Raw genomic sequence first — 26,804 nt, forward strand, 5'->3', positions numbered from 1 at the left:
TCAGGATGACACTGCCCGAGGAATTCATCTTAGCCCCAGTGCCTGACCTATAACTGCAGAGGTTATCTGGGAGTGCTGTGTTCTTGTGGCTTCTCTAGACAGTCCAGAGGGTTGCTGTGCCTGGCCTCAGCGTGTATCTGGGCTCTTGACATTTGAGGCCATCTTTGACTCCTCAGATGGAACTTTTTTCACTCTCTGATCTCTGAGTCTAGCCTTTTCTTTTCCTTCCTTCCTTCCTTCCTTCCTTCCTTCCTTCCTTCCTTCCTTCCTTCCTTTTTTCTTTTCTTTTTTCTTTTTGGTTTTTCAAGACAAGGTTTCTCTGTTGCCCTGGCTGTCCTGGAACTAGCTCTGTAGACCAGGTTGGTCTCAAACTCACAAAGATCACCTGTCTCTGTTTCCCTAGTGCTGGGATTAAAGACACGTGCCACCACTGCCCTGCTGAATACAACATTTTCAGTGGGGATACTTTTTTGTTTTTGTTGTTATTTGAGATAGGGTCACTATGTAGCTGTCTGGTCTGCAGCTCTCTATGTAGACCAGGAGATACTGGAAATCAGATCCGCCTGCCTCTTGTCTCCTGAGCACTGGAATTAAAGACATGCACTACCATTCCTGGCTAGTGGGGATATATTTTAAGAAATGCTGTTCAGTTGAATCCAGTTATCTGTATTGTTATTTTAGTTATTTTTTTAAAAAATATTTATTTGAGCCTTGTATTGGTTGCGTACACCTTTAATCCCAGTACTTGGGATGCAGAGGCAGGATCTCTGAGTTCGAGACCAGTCTGGTCTACAGAGTGAGTTCCAGACATCCAGGGCTATAGAGAGAAACTCTGTGTAGAAAAACAAAAAGCCAAAAAAAGAAACAACAAAAAAATTCACAATTGTGTGAGTGTGTGTGTGTGAATGTGTCTCTCCATGTGTGGCCTGCTTATAAAGGTTAGGAGACAGCTGTGGGAATGAGGTCTCTCCTTCTACTAAGTGAATTGCATCAGTCAAATTTAGGTCTCAGACTTGGTGGCAAACACCTTTACCCCCTGACCCTTCTCACCATCCTTTGTTTCCTTCCATTTGTGGTTTGTGGTCCTGGGATGAGTTCTGTGCTTTGCGCATACATCACATACTCCTCCCAAACAGGACGCTCTGCCCCAGAGACTGGCTCCTCACCATAGGAACGCTTCAGCTGGGATGGCTAAGTTGCCTGCCTGTCCAGCTGGTCCTGCCTGTGCACGGAAGCCCGCATTCCTGCCCAGGCAGGCAGCCTTGTTTGTATGGGAAGTGACTGCCCCATTGTTGGTCTCAGCATGTGGGCTAAGTGAAGCTTGCGGTCAGGTGTCTCTGGGCAGGTAGAGCTGGCCAGAGGGTGTGTGTAGAAAGTCTTCAGGTTGGCCCAGTTCCTTCTGGGAATGACAGCAGAGCCCCAGGGTGGGGACACAGGGAAGAGCTGAGCATCTGGGTAAAGCCAGAGCTTTGGAGAGGCTCAGTAATTCACTGGTCCCTGCACAGCCAGAGGCAGGCCAGACACCATGCTCCTCCAAGTACACTGCAACCACGCTAGGCCAGCCTTGCAGCCGCAGAGACTGTAGTCCGAGTCCTGCTTTACTGTCGTGTTCTCCTGAAGAAGCCTCCCCAGTTACACCCAACTAGCTTTTCCTGTGTGTCTCTCCTTGCCTTTTCCCGGACTGTGTGCTCTTGCCCCCTCTCTCCCTCCCTCTTCTCCCCTCCTTCTCTCCCCTCCCTCTTCTCCCCTCCCTCTCTCCCCTCCCTCTTCTCCCCTCCCTCTCTCCCCTCCCTCTCCCTCCCTCTCCCTCCCTCTTGCTTGCCCTGATGTGGGTGGGGCCCTGCTATCTGTGAGTGCTGGATCAGTGGGGGAACAGGGAGAGCCTCATATCTGGATCCTAGAATGTGTGTGTGTGTGTGTGTGTGTGTGTGTGTGTGTGTGTGTGTGTGTGTGTAAAACAGGAAGGAGAACGAGAAGGTGGAGCTAAGTGGGGGTAGATGGTGCTTGGAAGTTTGATTCTGAAATGGGGTCTCATGTAGCCTGAGCTGCTTGCTGTGTCACTGAGGATGACCTTGAATTTTAGACCTTCTGAGTTTTGGGATCACAACCAGCTTGAAGCAGTTTCTTCTGAGTAGGGTCCTGGCCAGGATCTAGAGGTCAGAGGTTACTCTGCCAAGGTGAAAGGCCAGCACCCTTTCCTGCTTAGTGGCTGCTGTCTAAGGTGGGTTACAAGCTCTTTTCTGGCACATCTGTGGACAGGTGACCTGTATCAGTATGGGGTGATTGGGCAGGTGGTCCACGGGGTGCTTGTGGGTTTTGCTGGATGGTGCAGTGGACTCTTTCTAGCAGGGCCTGTGCTGTGTACAGGATGTGGACCTGCTTGTTTGTGTCTGCTGTGGGCCCCTGGAAAACTGCTGGTTACCATGTAGTTGCTTCTCTTGTTCTCTTGCCCAAGCTCCTACAAGACAGGCTTGGGCTGGTCTCAACTGTTTCTACTCCGAAAAGCCTCAGAGGAGAGACAGCCTGAGAATCCAGGACACTGTGTGCGTTCTAGATCCGTATGGATCCATGTACCTCAGGAGGTATCACTTTGCAGCATAGCTTTCCCCAGGGACAGGCACAGGATGCTAGGAGGACCCTGTTGAGCTTGCTGGTGACCCTGTGAGGTGGCTTAGTGAAGAAGATGGTTTAGTCCTTGGGAAGTCTTCTTGGCAAATGCTCATAGCAGTCGCACTGTGGGTCTCCTTGCAGTGATTCAGAAGACTAAGGTTGCTCTGTAGTGTTTGCTGGGGAGCTGAGTGCAACTTTGTGGCCCTAGCATTGGGGGCAAAGGGTAGGGATCGAGGCCAGCCTGGGGTGAACAGAACCACAGGACTGGATTACTCACTGCTGCTCAGATGCCTGCTTGGAAGTCATGGCAGTTGACTCTAGAGCACCGGATGGAACTCACGTCCCTCCCAGGCTTTGCTGATGTCTTAATGCCATTTCAAAGACCCACAGAGACACTCAGTGCGTAGTTTTCTTAGTGGGAATTTTTGGAAGTGTTTCCTGGGAGCTCAGTTGACTTGGGCAGGAGCAGGCGTCATCTGGAGATAGCAGAGCAGTTCACCAGCAAGAGTGTGTAAGTGACCAGCAGTGCACAGCCAGTGAGGGCTCCCTGGGAGGAGGCTCTGCTCACAGAGTGGATGACTGGTGCAGTGTGAGTAGAGGGACACCTGGGATCTCCTGATGTGTAAAGTCTCTGCCTTGTCACCTGCACATGAGCATCCCAGCTCACAGTGGCCCTGGCTTAGCAGCAGACTGCTGTGGTGTATTGAGGGCTCCTCTTACCTCTAAGCCCTTGTAAGAGTGCTGTGACTTGCTGCTGCCACCAGAAGTGGGGTGTCACGTTCACAAGTGTACAGGTGAGAGGCTTGGGGTAGAGCTCAGTACTGGAGCAGCTGCCTACATTCAGATACACAGTGCTGTCCTCGACACTACAGCGCCTTCCCACCTCAGCTGGAGTGTGGTTTCTACTTTGTATCTTGCTTTCTAGCTATCAGGAAGCTAAACACTTGTAAACTCCTAGGTGGGCTGCCCTAAGTTGTCTGTGTGCAGATTTGTTACTGTACCTCTGTCCTTGACTGGAGAGAGTCCTGGAGAGAAGGCAGCAGGGCACAGCTAAGCCACTGACTGTGCCTCTGGTGGTCTCTGTGGCTTGGCCTGTAGGTGTAGTGGGAAGGGTTCTAGGGGATGGGGTAGAGTTTCACTGCATCTCAGATGCTTAACAGATTTGTCTGAGCAGGTGCTATGGGGTCACTGGGTCTCACCTGGTCCTGGTAGAGTGTGGGGAGTGGGAGGCCCAGGTGTTAGGTGAAGTCGAGCATGCTTACCCTGGCGCCTAGGGGCAGCGTTAGCAGCACGGGTGTGTGGAGCCCGATGTGATGATCCCGTGTCTCAGCTCTGCCCCACGGTGAAGCCTGCCATTGTTCAGGCCATCATTTTGACATCTTGCCCTGAGCAAGACACGTGTCAGCCTTGTCCCTGCTCTGTCCTGAGAGCTGAGCTCTGTCAGGCAGGGACCACACCCTTGTTCACTGTGCACCAAGCTTCTCTTGCCCATCTGTTTGCCAGGGCCATAGGCTCAGCGGGGCACATCTGTGGGGATCAGAAAGGACTGAGCATACTAACTGCTTTTGGATGAAGTGTTCTAGATTAACAAAACCCTTTGTGTGGTCAGGGATCTTAGGATTAAGAGACTTTTGGCTGCGCAGATGGAATCTGTTAATGACTGACTGGATGCCATTATCTTTATTGTCTTCCCGACAGGCTGGTTGGCACCTTGCCTGAAGGTGAGCTGATGAGGCAGCCTGGCAGCCTCACCCAGTTCACCTGGGCTCCATGTGGTATGGCTGCCACCTAGAATCAGCAGATAAACTTCAGGGTGGTGGGGGCTGTGTGGTGCACATGGCCATCACGGGCAATAGACTCCAGCCCTGAGGCCTCAGGAGTTTCTCAATCCCTCTGACACCAAAATTGAGTGGTGCTCCCCTGTGAAAGAGCCGGGCTGTGATGCCTTCTGTCTCCTGGTTTCTACAGGGGTCTGAGACTCTGAAGCACTGGAGGGTTGGGGTGGGAGGAAGTTCATCTTTCTGGAGAAGTTCTCAGAGAAGACTCAGGCCTCTATGTGCAGAGCTCCTGAGTTTCTTTAGGTTTCTTTGTTTATTTGCCTGAATGTATGTGTATGTGTGCCCTGTGCCCCCAGAGCTTGGAAGAGTACGTTGTATCCCCCATTTGTGAGCCAATATGTAGGTACTGTGATACAAACCCAGGTCCTCTGAAAGAACAGTCAGTGCTCTTAACTGCTGAGCCATCTCTTCAGACCAAACTCCTGCCGTTTTAATTTTTTTTTGAACATTTACTACTTAGCTGGGAGGCTGACACACTTTGATACTAATCTGGCGTCTCTGTTGTCTGTGTACATGTGCATGCTCATTGGGTTGGGGCTCCTGCTCTCCCAGGGATTCTCTATTACAGGAAGCACGCAGCTAACAGGGGGACCCGTGCAGACTAGGGCAGGCAAAAGCTCTAAGCAGAGGAGAGGGGATCTAGGTGGTAGGGTCTCGGTCAGGGAGGCTCTCTGTGCAGAGGCCTGAGTGTAGAGCACATCATGCCTGTCCACAGCAGGCGGGACAGTGAAGTCGCCAGGCCCCTGCTTGCATGGCTGAATGCAGTAGGTGTGCAGTCTGCAGGGTAGAGGGTGGCCAGGACTGTTTGACAGTGCTGTACAGCCTTCGCTGTGTAAGGGCAGATATGTGACCTCATCGTGTTGTTTTTGACACCGAGTCTCATTGTGTAGTCCAGACCAGCCTTGAATTTATAAGAATCCTTCCCTAGCCTCTCATACTAGGATTGCAGGTGTGAGCCACCACTCCCAGGAAGAGAACAGAGTCAGGAGGTAGCAAGGTAGTCCAGGCCACCCTCTAGTGTTCCAGCTCTGACTATGACTGCAGTGGTCTGGTCCCTGCTCTTTTTTTTTTTTTTTTTTTTTTTTGAGACAGGGTTTCTGTAGCTTTGGAGCCTGTCCTATAACTAGCTCTTGTAGATCAGGCTGGCCTCAAACTCAGAGATCCGCCTGCCTCTGCCTCCCGAGTGCTGGGTTTAGAGGCGTGCGCCACCACCGCCCGGCTTCCCTGTTCTTGCTGGTACAGAGCCACTGCGTTTCCCTTGGCTGCAAACCACTCTACTCCCCAGAGCATTTCTTCCTTCTGCAAGCTGCTGGTTCCTGGAATTGTGAAGATGTTGGGCACAAAGGTCAGGGTCTGAGGTGAAGAATTGGGGTTTGATGACCATTTTAAAGCCCTGTGCTGGAAATGTGCTTCCCCACAGAGCCTCCCCTCCACTTGTGATGGAGGCGTCTGGAGAGAGCTGGTAGACACAGCTGGGGTCCAAGCAAGGGAAGGAGACGAGTCTCTGGTGCACCAGCCAATGATTAAAGCTCTTGACTTGGAGTCCAGAGGGGAGACACCTAGCGTGCATGACATACACCTCACAGGCCTCTGTTGTCACAGTTTTCCTGTGGGCTGCCAGCTCACAGATCATGACGTGGACACTTGTAGTGATTGTGGAAGCTTGGCCTTAGCTCAGGCTTTTTCTCCAACCAGCTCTTACAGTTTAATTAACATCTTTCTGTTAATCTGTGTTCTATCACATGGCTTGGTTACCTTTCCTTTGTCCCTTATGTCTGATTTGTTCCATTGGTGTCTCCTGTGCAACTTTTTTTTTTTTTTTAAAGTTTCTCCTGTGCATCTTGATTTATCTCCTCTTCCTCTCATCTGGAAATCCCACCTCTCTCTCCTGCCTAGCTATTTTATTGCACTAGTCACAGCAGTACATCCTCACGTAGTGTACAGATGTTCTGCCACAGGCTTCCCTGGGACTCAGCACCAGTGACCGCTGCCCACCCATAACATGGGCAGCATCTCTCAGCAGTGCTCCATATGACTCTCTTGGGCTAAACAGAGGGGACTGGGAAGGAGGGATAGGAGAGAGGGGGCAGAGAGGGGGGAAGGAAGGGAGGGAGGGAGAGAGGGAGGAGGAAAGGAGGGAGGGAAAGAGAGAGAGAGAGAAGCATTGTTATGTGCAGCCCAGGCTGGCCTTGAACTCTCCATGTAGCAGAGGGGATGTAGCCTCAAACATCTGTTCCTATTGTCCCCATTTTCCAAGTACTGGGATTATTATAGGTCTAGCCCCAGCTAGTCTGGAATTTGAATCTGCTCAAAATGGTCTCAGACATGAAAGCATCTTCCTGAGTGCTGGGGTTCCAGGTATGTGCCACCATGCCCTTTGCTTATCAACTTGTTTTTGAGACAGAGTCTTTGTATCTCAGGCTAGCCCTAAACCTGATCTGTAGGCTCTGACAAAGTGACTCAGAAGGCAGAGAGGTGCTTGCTGTGCAAGCTTGGTGACTTGAGTTCCTGTTTTTCCTTCCCAAGACAGGACAGGGTTCCTCTGTAACTTTGGAGCCTCTCCTGGAACTTGCTCTGTAGACTAGACTGGCCTTGAACTCACTGAGATCCTCCTGCCTCTGCCTTCTGTGTGCTGGGACTAAAGGCCCGTGCCACTACTGGCTGTTGATAACTTGAGTTCTATCCCCAGAACCACATAAAGGTGAAAAGAGAACAAACTCCATGAAGTTGTTTGACCTCCATGCGTGGACTCTGGCATGTGCAGCACTCCTCGCTGCCAGATTGTATGTCTCAGACATATACAATAATAATTTAAATAATCTTACCCCCCAAAAGTGATCTTATAGCCAGGTTGACCGATGCTGGGCTCCACTGTGTGCTGAGATCAAGCCCAGGACTCTTGCTGCACACTAGGCCAGTGCACTCCACCCCCTACTTCATTTTCATTCTGATAAGGAACAAGACTGTAGGGGCTCTAGGTAGGGCATTCTCATCCACAAGTCACAAGGGTCTCTGGGCTCTGAGTCCAGGTCACTGTATTTATGCTAGTTACATGTTTTGTGACAAGTGCCAAGCCTTATAGTGACGTCTCCTGTCCCTAGCTGTCCTTGGTACTCGGTGCCACTTCATGTCTCTTGTCTAGGAATAGCCCTGCCCTAGTCCACGCCCCAAACATCTTTTCCTTCCCAGACTATAGTCTTTCTCGCTGGTTCCTGGAATGGTGGAGACATTAGGGCCAAAGGTCAGGCTCTGGGGTAAGGAACTGGGGCCTGGCAGCAAGTTAAGGTAGGGCTAGGAGCTGGAGCTTGGGGACAGTAGGCCCTGAGGTTCATCCTAGGAGCTGGGGTGTGGGGATAGTAAACCCTGAGGGTCAGCCTAGCAGCTAGGGCTTGGGAACAGTAAACTCTGAGGGTCAGCCTAGGTTTTTGAGGAGGCAGTGGAAGGAGAAGTTACACTTCCCCACAAGGTCATAGTACTTTGGTACTTTTATATATGGGAACCAGCCTGGCCCCTGAGGCGGGTGACCCCTCTCTCTGAGCAAGATCAGGAGGGTGGTTGGCAGGTTGTCCCAAGCAGACCCAGGTGGGAATAGTGGCGATGGCCCCACAGCAGCCAGTGGGAAGGATGCTCAGTCTTCTGAGACTGCTAGGGTTCCTGTCCCAAGGCTTCTCTTCCCCAGCTCCATGTTCTGGGGAAGCTCAGGTGGGGACAGAGGGCGGCTTAAGTACATGGACACCATAGGTGTCGAAGAGCAAGCGTGGCCTGGATCCCTGGGAAGGGTGAGCCATCTGCAGCAGAGCTGCCAACGTGGAGGTGGGGAGGGACATCTGACTTCCTGCGTAAGTAGAGGCTACTGCTAGAGCGGGCAGGAGATGTGGCCTTCTAGGACAGGACACCAGTCACAGGAGTAAGCAGCGGCCTTTGTCCCACTTGCTCAAGGTGTTCTTGGAAATGGTTCTGTGTGGACATTAGGAAGCCGTCTTTTGGTATAGTCGTGTGTGTGTTCCATGCAGGTCAGGTGTCTGTGATGTTTGTGTGTGTCTGTGGGCCTCTGCGAGGGTCCTGTTGATGGGGGGCTGTGGTAGGAGCCCGTGAGTACTTGGTCTTTCTGGAGCTGACAGGGTTTTCCAAGATGGGCTTTCCTGGGCTAGTAAGGGGAAGGGTAGAGGCTAGGCTAGCCCTTGGGGGAGGACTCAGGACTAGTTCTGCAGCTAGGCTGTGAAGCCTTGGATCTTGAGAGCATGGAAAAGGATGCAGAATGGGACCCGCCATGGGCATACCTAGTGGTACTTAAGATTCTTCTAGAACCCATGATCTTCATTTCACACATGTCCCCACGTGTAGTGTGACTTGGCAGCCTTTGTGGCACAGTACCCTCATGTCCTCTTACAGCAGTGCTTCTCTGTGCGGCAGAGATGGTAACTAGAGATGTGGACAAACTCGGGGTGTCCTGAGGTAGAAAGGTGGACAGCTTGTATTCACGCAGACCTGGTCCTACACCCATGCGACAGCCACCTCTGCCCATCTGCCTGTTAGTTCAGGGCTCCCAGGAGGGCTGGCAGGCTCTGGCCTGCAGGGACCTTGAGCTGCACTTGACCAGCAGTAGACAATCGAAGAGCTAGGGCTAGAGGCCTCTCTGGAGAAAGGCCCAGGGAGCAGTTAGGGACAGGGATGTCAGAGAAGACCCAAAGTTCCCTCAAAGGAGCCAGTTCCCCGCTTGGGACTTGAGCCGCAGCAGCTGTGGCAGAGAGCAGAGTGACCTTGCACACAGCAGTCTGGAGCACCTTAATGGTCGTAGGCAGGAGTGTGAGCCTGGTTCAACCAGCTCCCTGATGCTCGCCCCTGTTGGCCGCTTTCCTCCTAGGTTGAGACAGTGCGTGGCAAAGACCTGGCAGATGCTGAGCTCACTTCCTGTCTGCACATTTCCTTTTCCCGCAGGCCTCTGGCTGTACCTGGCAGGGAGCAGCCTGCCCTGCCTCACGTTGATTGGCTCTCCTAATTTTGGGTACAGGTCAGTTCACCGGGACCTAGAAGCCCAGATTGCCATCGTGACGGAGAGCCGAGCCCTGCAGCAGCAGCTCCATCAGGTTTGTTGGAGTGGTGGGGTTCTTGGGCACATGGGGTGCAGCCATGCCATTGGTGTTCTGATGGGCGGCTTTTGCCTTAGTCATTTCAGATAGGGAGCGAGATTCAGCAGACAGGCAGACAGAGTGTGTGTGTGGTGGGGGGGAGAAACTGGGTCCCTCAAGTCTAAGAGGAACCTTGGAAAGCCAGGCAGGCCCTGACCTGTGGCACTGTCAGGATAGGCTTGTACCCCACTCCTGGGCCTTCCCCGCTCTCCATGCTAGACCAGACCACCATTTCCTCACTGGGACATGGGAATTGCAGAATGGGGTCCAGTCTTTTCTAAAAGTGAGGGTGAATCTCAGGGTTGACCGTGTCCCCCACCCCCTGTAGAGCGAACAACAGAAAGCTGAGAATTCATGCATGCTCTCCCTGTGAGTTCTCCTTCACCAGGCTCCGCTTTCAGAGCCTTGGACTGTGGTCTTGGAAGCAGGAGCGCCTGTGTGGATTGGACAAGATTTCCACTGGGGTCTTGGAATGCAGGACCCTTACTCCCAGCCAGACCTCAGAAACACTACCCATTGGCTTTTATTTGGATTATTTTTTAGCTGTGTATGTTATGTATATGAGATGTGAGTGAGATGTGCATTTGCCATGACACCTGTGTGAGGGTTAGAGGTCAGTTCATTGTGAATTCTCCTACTGTGGGTTTCAAGACTGAACGCGGTCTCAGGCTTGTGGGGCCACAGCTTTATGTGCTGAGCCCTTAGACTCCAGTGTTCAGGAGTCACTGCTAGAGCATGCTCAGAGCCCTTGCCTGATGGGTGAGGAAGTAGAATTGCTTTGTTCTTTGGACTTGCTACTGTGTCTGGGAATTGTCATTGAGGGCCAGGTGCCAGTAAGGGCTTTGTGACTGGGCAAGAGGAAGTGACAACAGCCATGCCCTGTGTTCAGTTGGGTGACTGGGTGTGCTAGCAGATTTCCCTCTGAAGAAAGGCATATATGACTGAGGACACTCTGAGGCCGAGGGCTTCCCATAACAGAGCAACTGCCAGCTTGGGAGCCGGGCTGTGGAGCAGAGGAGCCTGTGGCTCTGGGCTGCAGGGTCTCCTGGCTTGTTGTCACTGCTGCAGAGAGCTGTGTGCGCAGATGCCTCCATGGGGAGAGCTGTGCATGGTTCTGGCCCAGGCAAGGACGAGTTATGGGTGATTTCGGCAAGCAAGTGCCTAGGCCTGTGCCCTGGATCCTAGTGCTGACAAGACCCCACTTCCTGAGATGGGAGCTAAACCCACATCCTGGATCTTGAGAAAGGCCTGGCTGGTTGTGGTCTGAGCTGACTTCTCAAATGACATACTTGGGATATTTTCTTCCCAAACCTATCTCCCAGGGGCTTTTGATGGTGGGAAGGTGGCTGCCCATGCGCATTGATTCAGAGTCTGTGAAGTGCAGAAATGTGTTTCTAGATGGGTCCATTTGCTTCAGTATACTTTAAGGCCTGCAGCTGGCCTCCTGACCCTTCAGTGTCTGATTGCGCCATGTGGTAGAAGCTGCACATGCCCAGCCTCCAGCCTATAGCGCTGCAGTCTGCGGTCCCTGCACTCAGAAGGCCCTGCTGCAGTTCTCCTGGGACCCAGGGAAGGGCCCTGTCTGGGTATTGAGTCTTGAAAATGGAAGATATTTTTATCAGAGCCCGAGTCCCTCCCTGGTAAACAATAAAAACCGAAAGCTTCCTGGTTGTGTTCAGAGAACACAGCTTTTCTCTGTGACCTAAGAGGCTCCTTGCACAGCGCTGTGACCTCTACCAGCTGACTTCCTTCTCTGTCCCTGCCGTGGCGTCTGTGAGGACAGCGAAGCACTTCTGGTAATTTAATTGAGATCTTGGCTGGGTGTTTACTGAAGAGCTGAACTGGAGCTGGGTCTGTGGTGCCCCTCCCCCAGAGGCCAGTGTTCTTGACTTGGGGACTATTGTGATGGGAAAGCCAGCTGTGGGGACACAGTTTGAAAGTTTGGTGTGGACAATGGCCTCAGGATGCTGCCTTCGTGATGAAGGTCACAAGTGTGGAAGGTTCAGGAGAGGTGAAGGCAGGCACTGGGTCCCCACCTCTGTGGGCAAAGCCTTTCTGCAGGGGCTTGGGTGAGGCACCCTTTCCCTGTTGGCCGGAAGAACTGCTGAGGAGTCTGTTCCTTCCTGTGGGTGCTGCTGCCCTGTGAGGCTCTGTCAGGCTCCTGTGCTGATGGTTACCATGCTGTGACCTTAAGTGTGGGTGCAGATGTGATCCCAGCTGCTCATGTACATGCGGGTGGAAGAGGACCGTGTGGTAGGACACCCACAGCCTAATAGCATTGAAGGCAAGCGTGTCTGTCTTAGTCTTCATTAGCACTCTTCCTGTGTGTGTGCGCGTGTGTACATGCCACATGAATGTGGAGGTCAAGACAGCTTGAACGAGCCCGTTTTTGCCTACTCTGCAGGCTGTCAGGCTTGGTGGCAGTGCCTTCACCAGCAGCCGTCCACCCGCCCACATGTGGGTTTAGAACTTGGTTTTAAAAGTGAAAGTTTAAACATGGTTTGCAACAGAAGAAACTGTCTCTGTCGGACTCATTTGGATCATTCATTATTCTGGGAGCCTATGGGGGAGGCCTGACTCTTGGCCTTCCAAGTCCAAGGAGCCAACCACTGTGGGTGGGAAATGCTTAAGGAGAATTGCTCTCCTACCTGGATGTGCGCAGGCTTTGTCTTGTAGTCCCTGAAGAATGAAGTGTAACATCATACATGGCGTCGATATATTACATATATTTACAACTGCATTAGGTAAGGAACCCTGAGCTGAAAAGTCTGTGAGATAGACCTGGAGAGCAGGGTGTGTATTGCTCTCGTAGAGGACCCAACTTTGAGTGCCAGCATCCGCATCAGGAGGCTCACAATGGCCTGTGACTTCAGCTCTAGGGGATCAGATGCCCTCTCCAGCATCTGTGGGTACCGTGTGCATGCGCTCATCTATGTGCAGACACACATCAAAGTTAATGTGAGAGGCAGGCCAGGCAGCTTATGCCTGTCATCCCAACATCTCTGAAGCTGACCCAGGACTGCAAATTCAAGGTCAGCCCAGGTAACTTAGTGAGATCCTGTCTTAGAGTTTAAAAACAAGTGGGGCTGACTGGGGACTGCAGCTCAGTGGCAGAGCGCTCGCTCACCTAGTAGGCACTAGACTCTAGGCCCAGTTGCCAGCACTGTTTTATTTAAAAAAAAAAAAAAAAAGGTAAAAGTAGATCTCCCTGAGGATGTCCATGCCACCATTTGATGAGGGGATTTGAGCATCTGCAGGTTCTGGTGTCTGTAGTGGTCATGGATTCCAAGGGACCAGATGTACATATATGTCTGTTTCATGTCTGTCTTCTGTCACTTTGCTCTGTGACGTCAGTCTGACATTGCTTTGTCATCTGGGTTAATTCATAAGTGAGTGTTGGATGTTTAGGTGGTTTCCAGCCTTTCCCCACTGTGAATACGGCCACTGCAGATAGCTGTAGCTCTGAGTGTGGTTGAGGGCAGAGGTGCTTTCTTGGTGAGCATCACTTTCCACCAGCAGCGTTGGCCGGCACCGGCGGCACAGTGTAACTGCAGTGTGGTGGAAGGGAAGCTGTGCTTTCCTGTGCTGGGGGTATGACTCTGGATCTGTGCACAGGCTGGGCTAATCCTGCCCTAACTGGAACCCTCCTCAGAACCCCGTTTATTACTTTACCTTACACTGATCCTTTTTGTGAGGGGTGAGCAGCTAAAGTGGTTTCCCACCGCTGTAACTTCAGCCAATTCACAGCATTGAGAGAGGGAGCCCCCTTGGCCAAAGTTCTCAGGAAAACGTGTGGGTGGCATCGCTGTTGTGTCAGGTGGTGCTCGAGCATCACAGGCTGACCCACACCTGGTGCTGACTGTCCTCTCTCTTCCTCAGGAGCAGGAGCAGCTCTACTTGAGATCAGGCGTGGTGTCGTCTGCAACCTTTGAGCAGCCAGGTCGGCAGGTGAAGCTGTGGGTGAAGATGGTGACCCCACTGATCAAGAACTTCTTCTGACAACAGGCAGGTGCTGGGAACTCAGAGGAGGGGCCAGTTGTTCCTCAAGGCTGGACCTTGAGGGGACCCTGAGGCCTTGTTCCTTCCTTTGCCACAGAACAGTATTTGTGGTCATGGACAGTCTTAAAGCAGGTGCTGAACTTTGCTCTTCTTCCCTCCCCTCAGTGCTGCTGCTGCCCAGGGCTAGAGCCAGCAACCTCTGCTGTTCTTGCCCAGGGGTCCAGAGAGGCCCTGGGGCAGGGGGCAGAGGGGGGTCCTTTCTTCCCTGGTCTCTGCTGAGTGTGGCTATGTGGCAGACAGTGCTCAAGGGTGGAGGAGCTGTTCTGGTGTGCACTGGGGTGGGGGGTACGGTGACACGTGGTAGACTGTCTCCCTGACGTGCAGCAGGTTAATGGGGGTGTCAGAGAGGTAGCTGTGAGTTCTTGTTGGCTTGGGATATACTCTGCCTGCCCAGGAGCCTGAGCAAATGTTGTTGGTCTGTCTGGTGGAGAACATGGTGGTGCAGACCTCTGCAGAGCTGACCACCGCGAGCCACGGGGTCTCTGGATCTTTGCCCCTGCCCCTTTGTCACTCCTTCAGTTTTACTTCATCTGAGACAAAGGCTCAGCAGCCCTGGTGGCCTCCATTGCTAGTGTTAAGGTGTGCGCCACCGTACCTGGTCAGATTTGGTGGATATCTCACAGAAGGCCATCCCAAGTGCATGTGTCTTGGGCGTTTCTAGAAGCCTGCTTGCCTACCCACTCCTCCCCAGGGTCTCTGGGATGTGGCTGCAAACTTCATTTGCTGCTGCCAGTCCAGCCTGGTGTGTGGAGAAGAGCCTCCTGTAGAGGAGCCCTCTGCAGCAGAGATGGCTGCCTCTCGACATCTCAGTGGCTGTGGCTGAGCGACTGTCACCATTACTGCTGTAGAAGGTGGGGCTCCAGAGTCAGGAACACCTAGCCTTCCACAGGAAGACAGCTGCCTTCAGGACTGTGACCCAGGGCCGACTGACACGAGCCACAGCAGCTGCTTGGAGAGGCTGAGGGAGCTCTCAGATTCTTGCACTTTCTGCCCTGGGCTGAGCCCTGTCCTCTGCCTGCCGCCTTTGGGAATCCTGGGTCGGTTCTACCTCTGTCTCTCTGCACACCTAGGCTCCCTAATTTTGACTCCAGGACTTTGTTCCAGATCCCTGAAGGTAACTTGGCCTTTGGGAAGTTTGGAGAATTACTGTTTTATTTCAGACATTGGAAAAATCCTGATTTGTGCTTATTACAAGGGATTGGAACAAAGTTGCCTGGAGCCGTGCTGGCTGTGCAATCTTCTGGGGCTGCAGTGACCCCTCCTGGCCAGTAGCTAGGCCTGGCCTGAAACTCCTGTCCTCATTGGGGGCTCAGGCATCAGGGCCATGTTCACAGGAGGTCAGACAAGCTGGGTGGCGTTTCCTTGCGGCTTTGAAGTTTAGAAACCCACGTGGTGCCTGCTCCCCAGGGAGCCCTCTGCTGGGGTTACAGTGGCTGCTCCCGGCACCCTCTTGTCTACTTGCTTGTAGCCTGATGACTTGGCTGCACATCCAGCATCAGCACGGCCCAGTCCTAGGGGCCTCAGCCAGCGTCACCTGTCTGCTCACCATCACCTGGGGCCATTGGTTACCAGGGAGTGTTAGGTGCAAAAACCATGGAGCAGCCCGGTTAGCGGGAGCGTTCTCAGGGACGTGAGCACTGAGCGTGTGGGAGACAATAGACAAAGCGCAGTGTTTATGGGGGGCGGGGTTTGCTACCCTGGAACACTATTCCTTAGGAGAAACCCGTAACCCCAGAGCATTGTGTTCCATGTGGTGGCTTCACTGGGGAAGGATGGCTGCGCAGCACGCTTGGCGGCACCTGTGGCATGGTTTGCTTGTTGTAGTGCAGGGACTTCAGGCGTTCTCTTTGCGAGCCCAGTGTGGGTGCTGCTGTGTGGAAGGCGCACCTGGGCCCTGGTATGGGGCTTGTGTGCAGTATCAGGCCGGGGTGAGGGCCACACCCTAACCCTCCTGCTCTGCCGGGAGATAAGCTCACTCCTCCCTAAGGCAGGATTTGGGGTTTGGTGCCCAGGATGTTTGCACCCAGCTGCTGGGAATTGGCTTCACTGCTGGGCTGGGCCCTGGATGACATCAGACTGGCACAGTGACTGCAATTGTTTTAATCTGTGCCCCATCCACCTCTGCCCTCTGCACAGTAGTCCAGGGACACTGGATTTGTAAGAAGTAAAAAAAAAAAAAAGCTTCAGTTCCTGTAAAGTTACAGTTGCATGGGAAGCAAGGGCAGTTTTCTGATTGGAACCACATGGGGTCGGGCGCTGCAGCAGCTACACCTGCAGGAGCAGCGCCACTGCTGCGAGGATCCACTTGGCAGCCTTTTCTTTGGTCTTCAGGTTAAAGGTCCAGACGTAGGTTGGGCCTCGGATACGCGTCTTGTACACAGGGCATTCATAGATGTTCTTGGTCTCCATTCGGTCCACAGGAATGGCCTTGATGAAGATGACAGGCATGACTGGCGTGAGGTCCTTTAGCCGTGCTTCAGCTATGACTCCGGTCTGGGTGTCCCAGCGAGCTCCTGTGGGCACAATGTAGCTGATGGCCTGGGTATTGTATGGGAGGCTGAGCCACTGTTTGGAGTGCTGACCATGAATAAGGGAGGCACCAGCAGAGATAGAGGCCTGGCCTCCGACCTCTCTGATCTTTTCAGAGATAGGCCAGTGAAGTGGGAGCCCTGAAGAGCTCAGGCCAGGTGCCAAACATGAGTACGCACTGAGGACTTGGAGATGACCCTGCGTGCCGTAATGGCTCTGAGGCTCATCTCAGCCTTCTGAGTGTCAGTGACAGAAACTGGCTGCGGCTGACTATTCCAGCACTGTCCCTTCCTGTGTAATGAATGTCTACCCTCTGTGTACATAGGGAATAAGTTATATATACTTATATATATATATATGCCTATATAAACACTATCTGCCCTTAACCAGACTGCTGTCTCTTGTCCTATCCAGTGGTGCTCATGTGTTGGGCGTGGCTTTCCACAGTAAACATGGAGAATGGGGGTGTGAGCCTCTGCTGGCTGGGGACCAGCACAGGAGCCATGGCTAGAGTGGGTCTGAGGACACGGCCTTCTTGCCTGGCTGGCTGGGTAATGAATTCTGATGGGCACCTCTACCTGTCTGCCCTCCTGCTGTCCTGGCTTCATTGGGCAGCCTGGCCGGCCTTCCTCCTTGAAGCCTTTGCTTGGGGGAACCTCAGGAGCTCCCAACTCAACAAAGCTCCCGCCTCAATGTGGAGGCCACATTCCTCATCATGTCTAAACTGTTTAAATGATGCATACAAATGCTCCTGTCTTGAGTAGAGCCCAGGCTGGCTGGGACGAGGTTCGTCTTTTGAGGTGGGATCTTCCTACTGCCCATAGATTTCCAACAATTCTCCAGCCTCAGCCTCCCAGGTGCTAGAACTGTAGCGTGCACACCATGCTCAGCTTAGAATGGGTTTTCCGGTCCAGGCCTCTCTAAGACTCAGGGTGGCTCCAAGCCCAGCCACTCCTACCCTAGGCTTGCTCAGCCTGTCTCATCCCCCGCTGAGTGGGAGTGGCTCTGGAAGCTTTCTAGACCGACAGTTACCTTCCATGAAGAGCCCGTACACGTAGGAGCCCTCTCGGGGAGGAGCTGTCATGTCCTCTCGGTTCTTCTTCGTCACCTCTACAGACAAACACATCTTGTCCAGGGGCCACTCGTTTTTCCTTGCCATGGACTGCATGATGGCCGTGAGGAATGACTGCGGGTTGAAGAAGCCGGCCAGCCACACTGTGGTGGGCAGGGCGAAGTCTGTCGTCCAGGCTTCGAGCTCCTGCAAGGAAGCATGGTTGCTGAGGGTACAGACTAGTCTCTGCTGAGGCTGGCTCCACCAGAGAGTTCGCAGCCTCCCGTGAGGGAATGGCCCGATGTTAGACGGTAACCTGGGGCCCAGAAGCAGCTTTTGCTCTTGTCTTTGCTGCATAGAGAGAGGGTCCTCCCGATGGGGCTCTGAGCGTCCTGCCCCTCCTTGGGAAGTCAGATGTCTGAGGGACTGAGTCAAGCCTCCCACCTGCTTCAGCCCTGGTGGCTGCTGGGGACTCTGCGGCCATGGCACAAGTCAAGTTCCTGTGACTTACCCTGATACGCTGCAGCAGGTCGGCATACCAAGCTGCCAAGCCCATCATGGAGGGGTAGGCCCGGGCCACCCATGTATCAGGCACAGTGTCATAGAACAGAGCCGTGGACAGGTCTTCCATGTCTGTTGTGATGGTCAGCTCACCCTAAGGGACGTGGTCAGGTCAGGATGGAGGATAGCCCTCACTGTATGTCCTGGGTTGCCAGCATGGCTCTCTGGCACCTCCAGAGGTCACAGCCAGGCAATAGTCCCCCTCCTGGCCTGTATTGGAGGGCACAGGATTCCAAGCTAGGGGAGGGGAGGCCCGAGGTGTGCCGCTGGCTGTCCCTCTGCGGCCCAGCCGGTTTCACAAGCCCCTGCCCGTGCCCTGGTTGACCCGCGGTTTTGACCTTGAGCCCTAGGTTCAGCTCCTTCAGCGAGCGCCTCATCTCGTTGGTGAGGATGTTCATTCTCTCACATTCTTGGAAGGCGACGACCACATAGGGGGTCTTTTCAGCCGCTTTTGCCATGATCTCGGCCATGTTGAAGGTCTCTGGAATCTTCTCAAGGATGTCATCCAGCACAGCCTTCACCTGGAAGCCAGTGCCAGGCAGACTGTTACTGTGGCATTCACCCGGGGAGGGGGGGTTGCTCAGGCTCGAGTCTACCGGGGAAGAGGCAAGTAGGGTGGGGAGCAGCCACATTTGGCCGGGGTTATGAATGCATCAGGCCTGGTAGCCTAGTGACAAGGCACAAACACTCCAGCTTCTTACCTCCTGTCAGGTGCCCTAGTGGGCACAGGATTGGTTTAGCCCCCACCACACACACACCACACACAGTGGTATGCGGTGTGTGATGGTCACCCACCACCATCCATCAGACTTTTTTTTTATTTTGAGAAAGTGTCCTCTCAGTCCGCCCTGGAACACCATGGCCCTGAACTTGAGATCCTCCTGCTGCACAGCCTCTGGAGTACTGGGATTTAGGTCTATGTGTGCACTACACCTGGCTTAACAGTAGATTCCTGGCTTCTATTACTAGGTCAGTAAAAATTCTGGACCCTGAATAGCAGCAAGCAGGGGATTTTGACTCCAGTGTTGGCCTGTTTACTCTTTAGCCCCAAGCTTAGAGCTGAGGTGTGACAAATCTTTCCCACGATGTAAGAGAAAGTGGGGGAAGGTGCTAGAGCCTCGGGGTGCCTAGGCAAGCCAGGCAAAGGAGCTTACACAGTGCTCTGTCTCACAGACTTCTGACTGCCTATGTCCTGGCTGTCCTCTGAGCTCTGTGTCCTAGGGGAGCCACTTTGCTGCACCCCACAGTTCTTTGCCAGTGATGTCTGTGACCAGCTGTAAACCACCCAAGGCTCGGACAGAGTGCGCCCAATTAGACAAGCTGCCCAGGCTGTCCCCAGCCAGGGCTGCCTCCTACCGCTCTAGGCCCTTCCTGTCCCTGTTGCTGGGAGCATGGACAGGTCCTACCTTTTCCTCACGTGACACCCCTGTGCCTGCTCCCGAGTCTGTCTCTTTGGGTTGCATTTCCAGGACCGTGCGAAACAACTTCTCGGAGGTGACAGTAAGGAAGCCAATCTCTGCGTTGGGGTGCAGACCATACAGGTAAGGACTCTCGGGGGGCAGATTCTCATCGATGTACTCATGGTAGCCCTGGAAAGGGGTGGTTTATGTGTTGGGGTTCTCTCTGTCAAATATCTAAACCCCTAGAGCCCAATCGGGCTTTTTTTTGGGGGGTGGGCCCTCAGGGAGTAGTCAAGATGGATTGGTCTTTGCTGTCCCGGTCACATATTGAGCCCCCATGCAGGGTGCCCCTCCCTACCTTGTAGTCCAGGTTGGGGGGGATCTGAAACCCGGGTGCCAGTAGCACCTCCCCTTCCAGCATCTCCACACGGATGTACTCTGCCAGGTAGGTCCTGCACAGCCGGCGGTCCCAGTCATCCGTGATGTGTCCTCCGTACATGATTTCACCAAAAAGGTAGCGGAGATCATCCCAGGGCACCTTAGGAAGGGGGAGGGGAACGTGAGGAGCGCCCCACCCCTACCCTCTGTCACATCAGTGAGGCTAGAAAGCTCAGCAGGGTCTGCTCCCAGGTTGCTTTCCTTCAGGGTCACCTGTGACCACCCAGTTGCCAAGGGACACCTTTCTCCATTCCTGCACCTCAGTACCCAAGTCTCAGGCTAGCTCTTTTGAGACTGCTTTGGTTATGGTTTTAGGCTGGCTTTCGCCTCATGTCCTCCTCCATAGGGACATCTTGGTTTCTGCTGGTGTCCCAGGGGTCACGGGCCACCCGCTCCTTCCTGGTTCCCCGGGCTCTGTCAGCCTCAACATCAGTCTGCATTCTATGCAACATCTGGATTCTGCTCGAGAGTCGGTGCTGGCCCTCGCATCTTCCATTGGCTAAAAGTCCAGTCAATTGTGTGTCTGATGTGGACCAGTGGGTTTCCTGACCCATGGGAACCTCTGTGGCCTCTTGTGGAGCCATGCAGGTCTCTGTGGGAGCTGGGTGCTCACAAGTCTAGCCAGAACCTTGGCTCCGTGGGCTTCTGGAGAAGATGTGCACACTCATAGTCTGGCCCTGGCTGTCCCGTTGGGTCAGGTGGGCTTTCCACCCTATCTTGTTTCCCTTCAGCCTGCCTTCTGCCCAGCCCCACGGCTCTCGCCCTAGAATCACTGGCCAATACACGCATGGTCCTTCAGAGCCTGGGTGACCCTTTATCCACAAAGCCTGGAGCTTCATTCGTCATGTAGCCTGTTCCTGCTGCCCACAGCAGCCTGAGGGAGGGCAGGGAGCTGCGTCTGCACATTTTCATTTCCTGGCAGCCACTTGATGCAAAGTCGGTGGCTCTCTGACCTGTGACAGGCGAGCCGTGTTCCGGAGGCACTCTTTCTGGTTGGCTGAGCCTGTGGACGGCACCTCTGCACCCCAGCTCTCGGAGCTGCTCTGCCACTCTTGTCTGCACAGCCGACTGCAGCTTGTACACAGACGCCCTTTCCCCAGGGACAGTGGCTGGCACTTCTGTAACCACCACAGTGCCCTGCCTGAGAGCTTTTGGTGGAATTCTGGTGAAATTGGTTGATTAATCATTTGTCTGACTTAGTCTTGTGAACTTTCATTCAAAATAAAAGGGTGCTCTGAATTCTCATCAAAGAATCTTGTATATAAAAATAAATAAATAGGTCAGGATCCACATTTAAAACTTGGGAGAGAGTTATGTGCATAGTGTGTGTGTGTGTGTGCATGCCTGTGCATATGTAAGCTTGTGGGGGGGCAGCACATTCAGTGACATGCATGTGGAGGTCAGAGGCCCACCTTGTTTGAGGGTGGTGACCTAGCACCCCGTGTGCTCCAGACCCTCCAGTCCTTGGACCTCCTAGGCTATGGGATTACAGGCATGCACCACCATGGCGTTTGTTGGGCTTTCTTTAAGGTGATGGTGAGTAGGAGGGGACTCCTGAGACTGGCATCTGATCCAGGATGCCTTCCATTTGTCCTCAGCTGACCCCTGAAGCTCTGATACAGGCTGCCATCCCTGTGCTGTCAGCGAAGAAGCAGGCTCAGAGGGGGCCGAGAGATCCTGGTCTGTACGTGGAAATTCAAGCCCACTCCCCACCGGCTTGGCACCGTGTCACCCCAGAGCAGGGCTGGGATCCGGCCATGTTTCCTGCAGATCAAGTTCACTTGCTGCTCGGTATGGTGCACGACTTGGTGCGCTTGACCATCAGCCTGTGAGGAGGGCGTGGTGTCTTGTTCCCTTGGGACCCACAGTCTCTGTTGCTATTGAATTGGGGTGCCAAGAGCACAGTAGAGAAGCCTGAGGTCTGGGTGCGTTGTACTCTTCTGGCTTTTTCTTAAGAGAATGCTGGGTCTGAGCCCACTTTCAGGGTGGCAGGTACTGGCAACCACGGGAGGCGGGGACTGCTGCTGGATCTAGCCTCTGGATGGCCAAGCCTAGGAGAGACTTAGCAGATGTGGCCACCAGACCCAACTGAGGGACTGACACTTAGGGAGGGAATAAACAGGACTTTGGTGGACAGTGGAGCTGACATCCAAACTCCACAGTCTGGTCCCAAACCTGTGCTCAGGCTCCAGATCACACGTGGCCCCACGTTCTACCAGCACAGCCCCTCCTGTGTGCAGTCAGACCCCTGCACTGCACCCTGCCTGCTGGAGCTTCTAGAGGTTAAAATCTGGGGCCTTGGACCACTCAGCCGCATCCCTAGCTAAATCACCAATGCTAGCCTCAAACTAGAGATGCTCCAGCCTCAACCTTTCCGAGTGCGTGACCTCCACGCCCACCTGAGACCAGCATCCACCTGCCGTTTGCAGCTCCTTGCATATTTGTTGAGCTGGGATTATGGGCGTGTACCTCCACACCCACCTGAGATCAGCATCCACCTGCCATCTGCAGCTCCTTGCGTGTTTGCTGAGAACACAAAGCACCACCCTGTCTTTTCTCAGAGATCTTTGGGGCCCATCAGACCTGACCTAGTTTTGGGTGCATGCATGGTATGGCAAACTGTGTCCTCTGAGTGGACTTCTAGGGAAAAGATTTTATTTACCATCTTAAAAACGAAAAAAAGGGGCTGGAGAGATGGCTCGGTGGTTAAGAGCACTGACTGCTCTTCCAGAGGTCCTGAGTTCAATTCCCAGAAACCACATGGTGGCTCACAGCCATCTATAATGAGACCTGGCACCCCCTTCTGGCTTGCTGGCCCACATGGAAGGAATGCTGTACACATGATAAATATTTTTTTAAAAAAGTGTGCTAGGCGGTGGTGGCACATGCCTTTAATCCCAGCACTTGGGAGGCAGAGGCAGGTGGATCACTAAGTTTGAGGTCAGCTTGGTCTACAGAGTGAATTCCATGGCAGCCAGGGCTACACAGAGAAACTATCTCAAAAAGCCGATAAATAAACTAACAAATAAATATAAAAAAATGTGTGCATTCATGTGGGTGAGCGCACATGCATGCAGGTGCCTGCAGAGGCCAGATCACCGGGTGCGGGAGTTTTAGGTGACCATGAGCCACCCTGTCGTGGGCCCTGGGAACTGAACTCGGATCCTTCAAAAGAGCAGCAAGTGCTTTTAGCTACTGAGTCATGTCTCCAGCCCTCTGGTTACCATCTTACAACTCTGTGTGACTGGGCACGTATACGGTATGATAAGATGCATCACAGCCATGACCCAAGCTGTCCATCAAAATGCCCTTAGCACCAGCTCCTCCCAGATGGCACCTGGATGGAGGGCCTGGGACAAGAACGTGGGGCCCCAGGCACTCTATAACTCATGGAGCCTGTGGCTCGCTGCTTGCTGGCAGCGGGTTTGATCAGTACCATGGCATCTTCACTTCTCTATGAACGCTTTGCCAGGTGCCCACCTGTGTGCGCTTTCCGCAATGCTTTGACTGTGACGCCAAGAACTGGAGGTAATTGGTCCAGCCAGCCAGCAGGGGAGAATTCAGGGGGTTGGGGGAGATGCTGGGTGTACCCTGCTCACCTTGGGGTTGGCTTCCAGGTAGTTGTAGAGTACATTGATGGAGATGGTGAGGTCCCCATTGTTGAAGGGATATGACCGGTTCCAGCCCTGGGCACCGAACTTGCGCCTCTCGGCCACGACAGCGTGGAAGTAGCACAAGGCAAAGAGGATGCACTTGAACTCGATCTCCTTGGTGCACATCTCCAGGGTGTCCTGTGTGTGGGGGGGACAACAAGAGGGAGCCAATAGGGATGGCTCTGCACAGAGATGCTCGGCTCTGCCTCTGACGGGGGTGTGTGTGTGGGGGGGGCTAAAGCCCTTGGCTGGCCCAGTCAGGCCATTCCCTCACAGCAGCCTCGGGGACGCTCATCTGAAGACCCAGGGAGGGTAATGCAGGGTTATTCCCTAGGAAATCCACACTACTGTGTTCCTGGTTTGTGTTTTCTATATGATTTTTTTTTTTTTTTGCCTCTGGGTCTTCTACATATCAGGCTTGGCTGGAGCTCACAATCCTATCTCGGTCTTGTGGGTGCTAAGGTTACAGGTGTGCACACCTACCCTTAATATACATTTAAACTTCAACATTAATTTACTGTGAATGTGTGTGCTGTGTGTGTGTGCACATTCATGCATGCGAATGTGTAGGTCAGAGTTGGTTCTCTGCATCCTGCATGCTTACGTGTGGATTCTGGGGATGGAACTCAAGTTGGCGTGTTGGGTGACAAACTCTCTTACTTGCTGAGTAACCTCACTGGCCCTCCACTAGAGTTTTTCATCATGACTTTGGGGTACCCCTACTTAATTAAAAAGAAGTTGTCCGTGAACTGGAGTGTACCTACAGTGCCAGCACCTGAGAGGCTGCAGGCAGGCTGGGGGTGAAGGACGCATCTGTCACCCACAGACTTCCGCCAACGTAAGGACACACAAAAGGTGGGGTAGGCCTCAGGTTTCGGCCGTGTGTGGCCTGCAGTGTGCACCAGGACCCTGTGCACTGAGGTAGCCTCCACCATTGCTCCATGAGCTTCCTGTGTCCAAGGTCTACACCCACACCCATCACCAGACTGTTGTCCCCGCAACTGCCGTGCGCTCCTGACCTTCAGCTCTCTGTGACAGTCACACTTGGATGGTGGTGTAGGCATGGGTTATGGAGGACTCAGTTCATGTATGAAGGGAGACATGGAAACTCCGTGTTCATAATGTCCCCTCTGGGTAGGTGTGTGTGAGGAGGATGCAGGGTCCCAAAGCCTCAGAGGTTTAGGCTGCAGCCTGGAGAAGCAGTGTATGATACGGGAGGTTATAGCAGAAACCGTTGGGGGCAGTGAGGTGCTAGGGGCTTGCAGGAGCAGCGGCCCTGGGCTGACAAGTAGGAGGGCTACAGAGTCATTGAGGACTGGGAGGCTGGGTCAGAGGAGGAGCCCTGTGTGCAGAGGTTGTGTGGAAGGGCAGTAGAAACCCTCCCAGAAGCCCTAGGGTGCCAGGCAAGCCCCTGCATCTGCCTTCCTCTCTGTGGGGGGTACAAGAAGTCATGATAGCCGTCAGTGGAGAAGGGCCTGATCACCTGCTGCCTTGTTTAGGGCAGTACCAGACTTCCATGACCACCTGTCAGTCACCCACTGCCCCCAGCAGTGAGGCTTGGTGGCCCCAAATAAGCTTCACACCTCCTGAGGGTGGGGTCAGGGGAGTACTGGGACCTAGGATGGGACGTGGCCTCAGGAGCCACAGTAATGACGGGCACCCCTGCCAACTGACAGGGTCCTGAGGCTGGTCAGAGGCCATGCTGAGTCTGCGGTTTTGGGGGTTGATAGGTTTGCCCAGCCTTTGGGGGATGTACTTTAATGTGACGTGTGTGTGTGTGTGTGTGTGTGTGCTGGTGTGATGTGGATAGGAGGCCAGTACAGAAAAACCTCTGGAACTTAGAGGTAAGTCTTGGCCTGCTGGGCCTCTGATTCCTTAGCCTGGCCATGGTGAGTCACCCAGTCTCACCCTCCCTACCTGAGTGAAAAGGTCCAGCGCCTTGTGCAGGTTGGCATACATGCCCGTGGGAGGCTCGTTGGTGATTTTGATGGCGTTTTCCAGGATGCCTTGGGGGATGATGTGCGACTCTGGGGTGGGGGCGGGCTCTGCGCTGATGAACACACGGTAGTCCTCATGGCTGCCCGAGCTGTAGCGTTCCACCTTCTTGTCCAGGGTGCTCAGCCATCTTGCCACCAGGTGGATGTTCTGCAGCAAGGAGCCCTGACTGAGACCCGGATGGACCCCCACTGAGCCCCCAACACCATCTGGCCTCTTAAAAGCACCCTGAGAAACACCCAGTAAGGTGGCTTCCCTATCCCGACCCCATTTGCTCTAACCCATGAGGGATGCTCCCTGTAACTAGCCATGGGGTGACCTTTGTCCCCCCTGGGCTCACAGCCTAGACAACATGGTCCCCAGTACTCCTCCTGGAGCTAGGGAGGGCTATGGAGGAGCTCCATGCTGAGGAAGGGTGGGGGTGGTACCCCAAGCATGGGGAGGGTCTGTTCCGTGCCCAGTGACATGGCCCTGGTGGTAGAGGAGCCCTTACCTGCAGAATGACCCAATGTCCTTTCTCGGCAGCCACGTCCAACGCATTCTCGGCCACCACCTCTTGTCCTTGACCAAGGGACACGTTATGGAGTTTCCCATTGTCAATGGTAAATCCCAGTTTTTTCCCTAAAGAGGGGAAAAACAGGAAAAGCACAGGGGTGATTCAGAACAGTGGTTCAGGCTCTGCGGTCCACAGCCAGGAACACCATATGCCTCCTGTCTTGTTTATCGCCGGGGGAAACACACATCCCGGAACATGGCCGTGCTTCAGCCATCTGGAAAGGTGTGGCCCGGGGACATTCGGGAAATGGGTCATGCTGTGCAGCTGCCCCTCTAGTACCACCATCACCACTCCAGGTCTCGTGACCTTGAACAGTGTGACTCCCTCTCCACTCTCTTTGCCCGAAAACTGCTTGGTTGCCCTACAACCCTGTGGATCAGCCTGTCCTGGACATTTCATGTAAATGAGATCACACACTCTGAGACCTTCCCCAGTGGCTTCACCACTGGCTTGCGTGAGCCCCATGCTTTTTTATCCATGTAGTATGGATTTGGTTCACAGCAGAGTGCGTGCGTGTGTGCATGTGTGATGGGTAATTTTGGTTGTCAGCATGACTGGGTATAGACTTGCCATAGAAACTCCATTCTAGGTATCTCTAGGAGGGGGTTTCAGAAACGGAGGACGGTACACCCTGAACGTGAGTGTACCGTCCTATGAGCTGGGGTCCAAGGAGAACTGGGCAGAACCCCCAACTGCAGATGTTATAATGTGACCGGCCATCTCAGGCTCCTGCCACGGTGCCTTCCCTGCCTCAAGAGACGGAACCCTCACACTGTACCAAATAAATCCTTCTTAGGTTACTGTTATCAGGCTTTTGTGTTTTGTTTTGTTTTTGGTCCCAGCTGTGATAAAAGTAACCCAGGCTGGGCTGTTTCTAGTTTTTGGTTGTTTGGTTGTTGGGAAAGAGTACAAGTGGGAAGGTGTCTTACTTGGGTTTCTGTTAGCCATAGCATGAATAGAGGCATCTTGGGGAGAAGAGGGTTTC

The 26,804-nt window shown here is 53.5% G+C and overlaps 2 protein-coding genes across 4 annotated transcripts in view; one reads left to right on the plus strand and one right to left on the minus strand.

The window, feature by feature from the left end:
* Positions 1–26,804, plus strand: part of Pgs1 (phosphatidylglycerophosphate synthase 1) — a 70,569-nt gene that overhangs the window by 20,349 nt on the left and 23,416 nt on the right. The window contains exons 8-10 of one of the 2 annotated variants that reach the window (XM_057774060.1): positions 9,387–9,535; positions 13,457–13,582; positions 16,057–16,853. In XM_057774060.1, coding sequence (XP_057630043.1) covers positions 9,387–9,535; positions 13,457–13,576 — 269 coding nt within the window. In that variant the 3' untranslated portion in view covers positions 13,577–13,582; positions 16,057–16,853. Of the gene's footprint in view, positions 1–9,386; positions 9,536–13,456; positions 13,587–16,056; positions 16,854–26,804 lie in introns of those variants that run through there. The other variant, XM_057774061.1, reaches the window with a different exon arrangement.
* Dnah17 (dynein axonemal heavy chain 17) overlaps positions 15,731–26,804 on the minus strand; it is a 105,487-nt gene continuing 94,413 nt past the window's right edge. Inside the window, exons 72-80 of one of the 2 annotated variants that reach the window (XM_057774058.1) lie at positions 25,757–25,884; positions 25,186–25,413; positions 23,215–23,406; positions 19,536–19,715; positions 19,184–19,366; positions 18,116–18,298; positions 17,728–17,871; positions 17,198–17,423; positions 15,731–16,149 (exon numbers count right to left, since the gene is read on the minus strand). In XM_057774058.1, coding sequence (XP_057630041.1) covers positions 15,902–16,149; positions 17,198–17,423; positions 17,728–17,871; positions 18,116–18,298; positions 19,184–19,366; positions 19,536–19,715; positions 23,215–23,406; positions 25,186–25,413; positions 25,757–25,884 — 1,712 coding nt within the window. In that variant the 3' untranslated portion in view covers positions 15,731–15,901. Of the gene's footprint in view, positions 16,150–17,197; positions 17,424–17,727; positions 17,872–18,115; positions 18,299–19,183; positions 19,367–19,535; positions 19,716–23,214; positions 23,407–25,185; positions 25,429–25,750; positions 25,885–26,804 lie in introns of both variants that reach the window. The other variant, XM_057774059.1, reaches the window with a different exon arrangement.

This window comes from Chionomys nivalis, chromosome 7 (genome assembly GCF_950005125.1).
Source record: "Chionomys nivalis chromosome 7, mChiNiv1.1, whole genome shotgun sequence".
In the NCBI taxonomy this organism is placed as follows: domain Eukaryota; kingdom Metazoa; phylum Chordata; class Mammalia; order Rodentia; family Cricetidae; genus Chionomys; species Chionomys nivalis.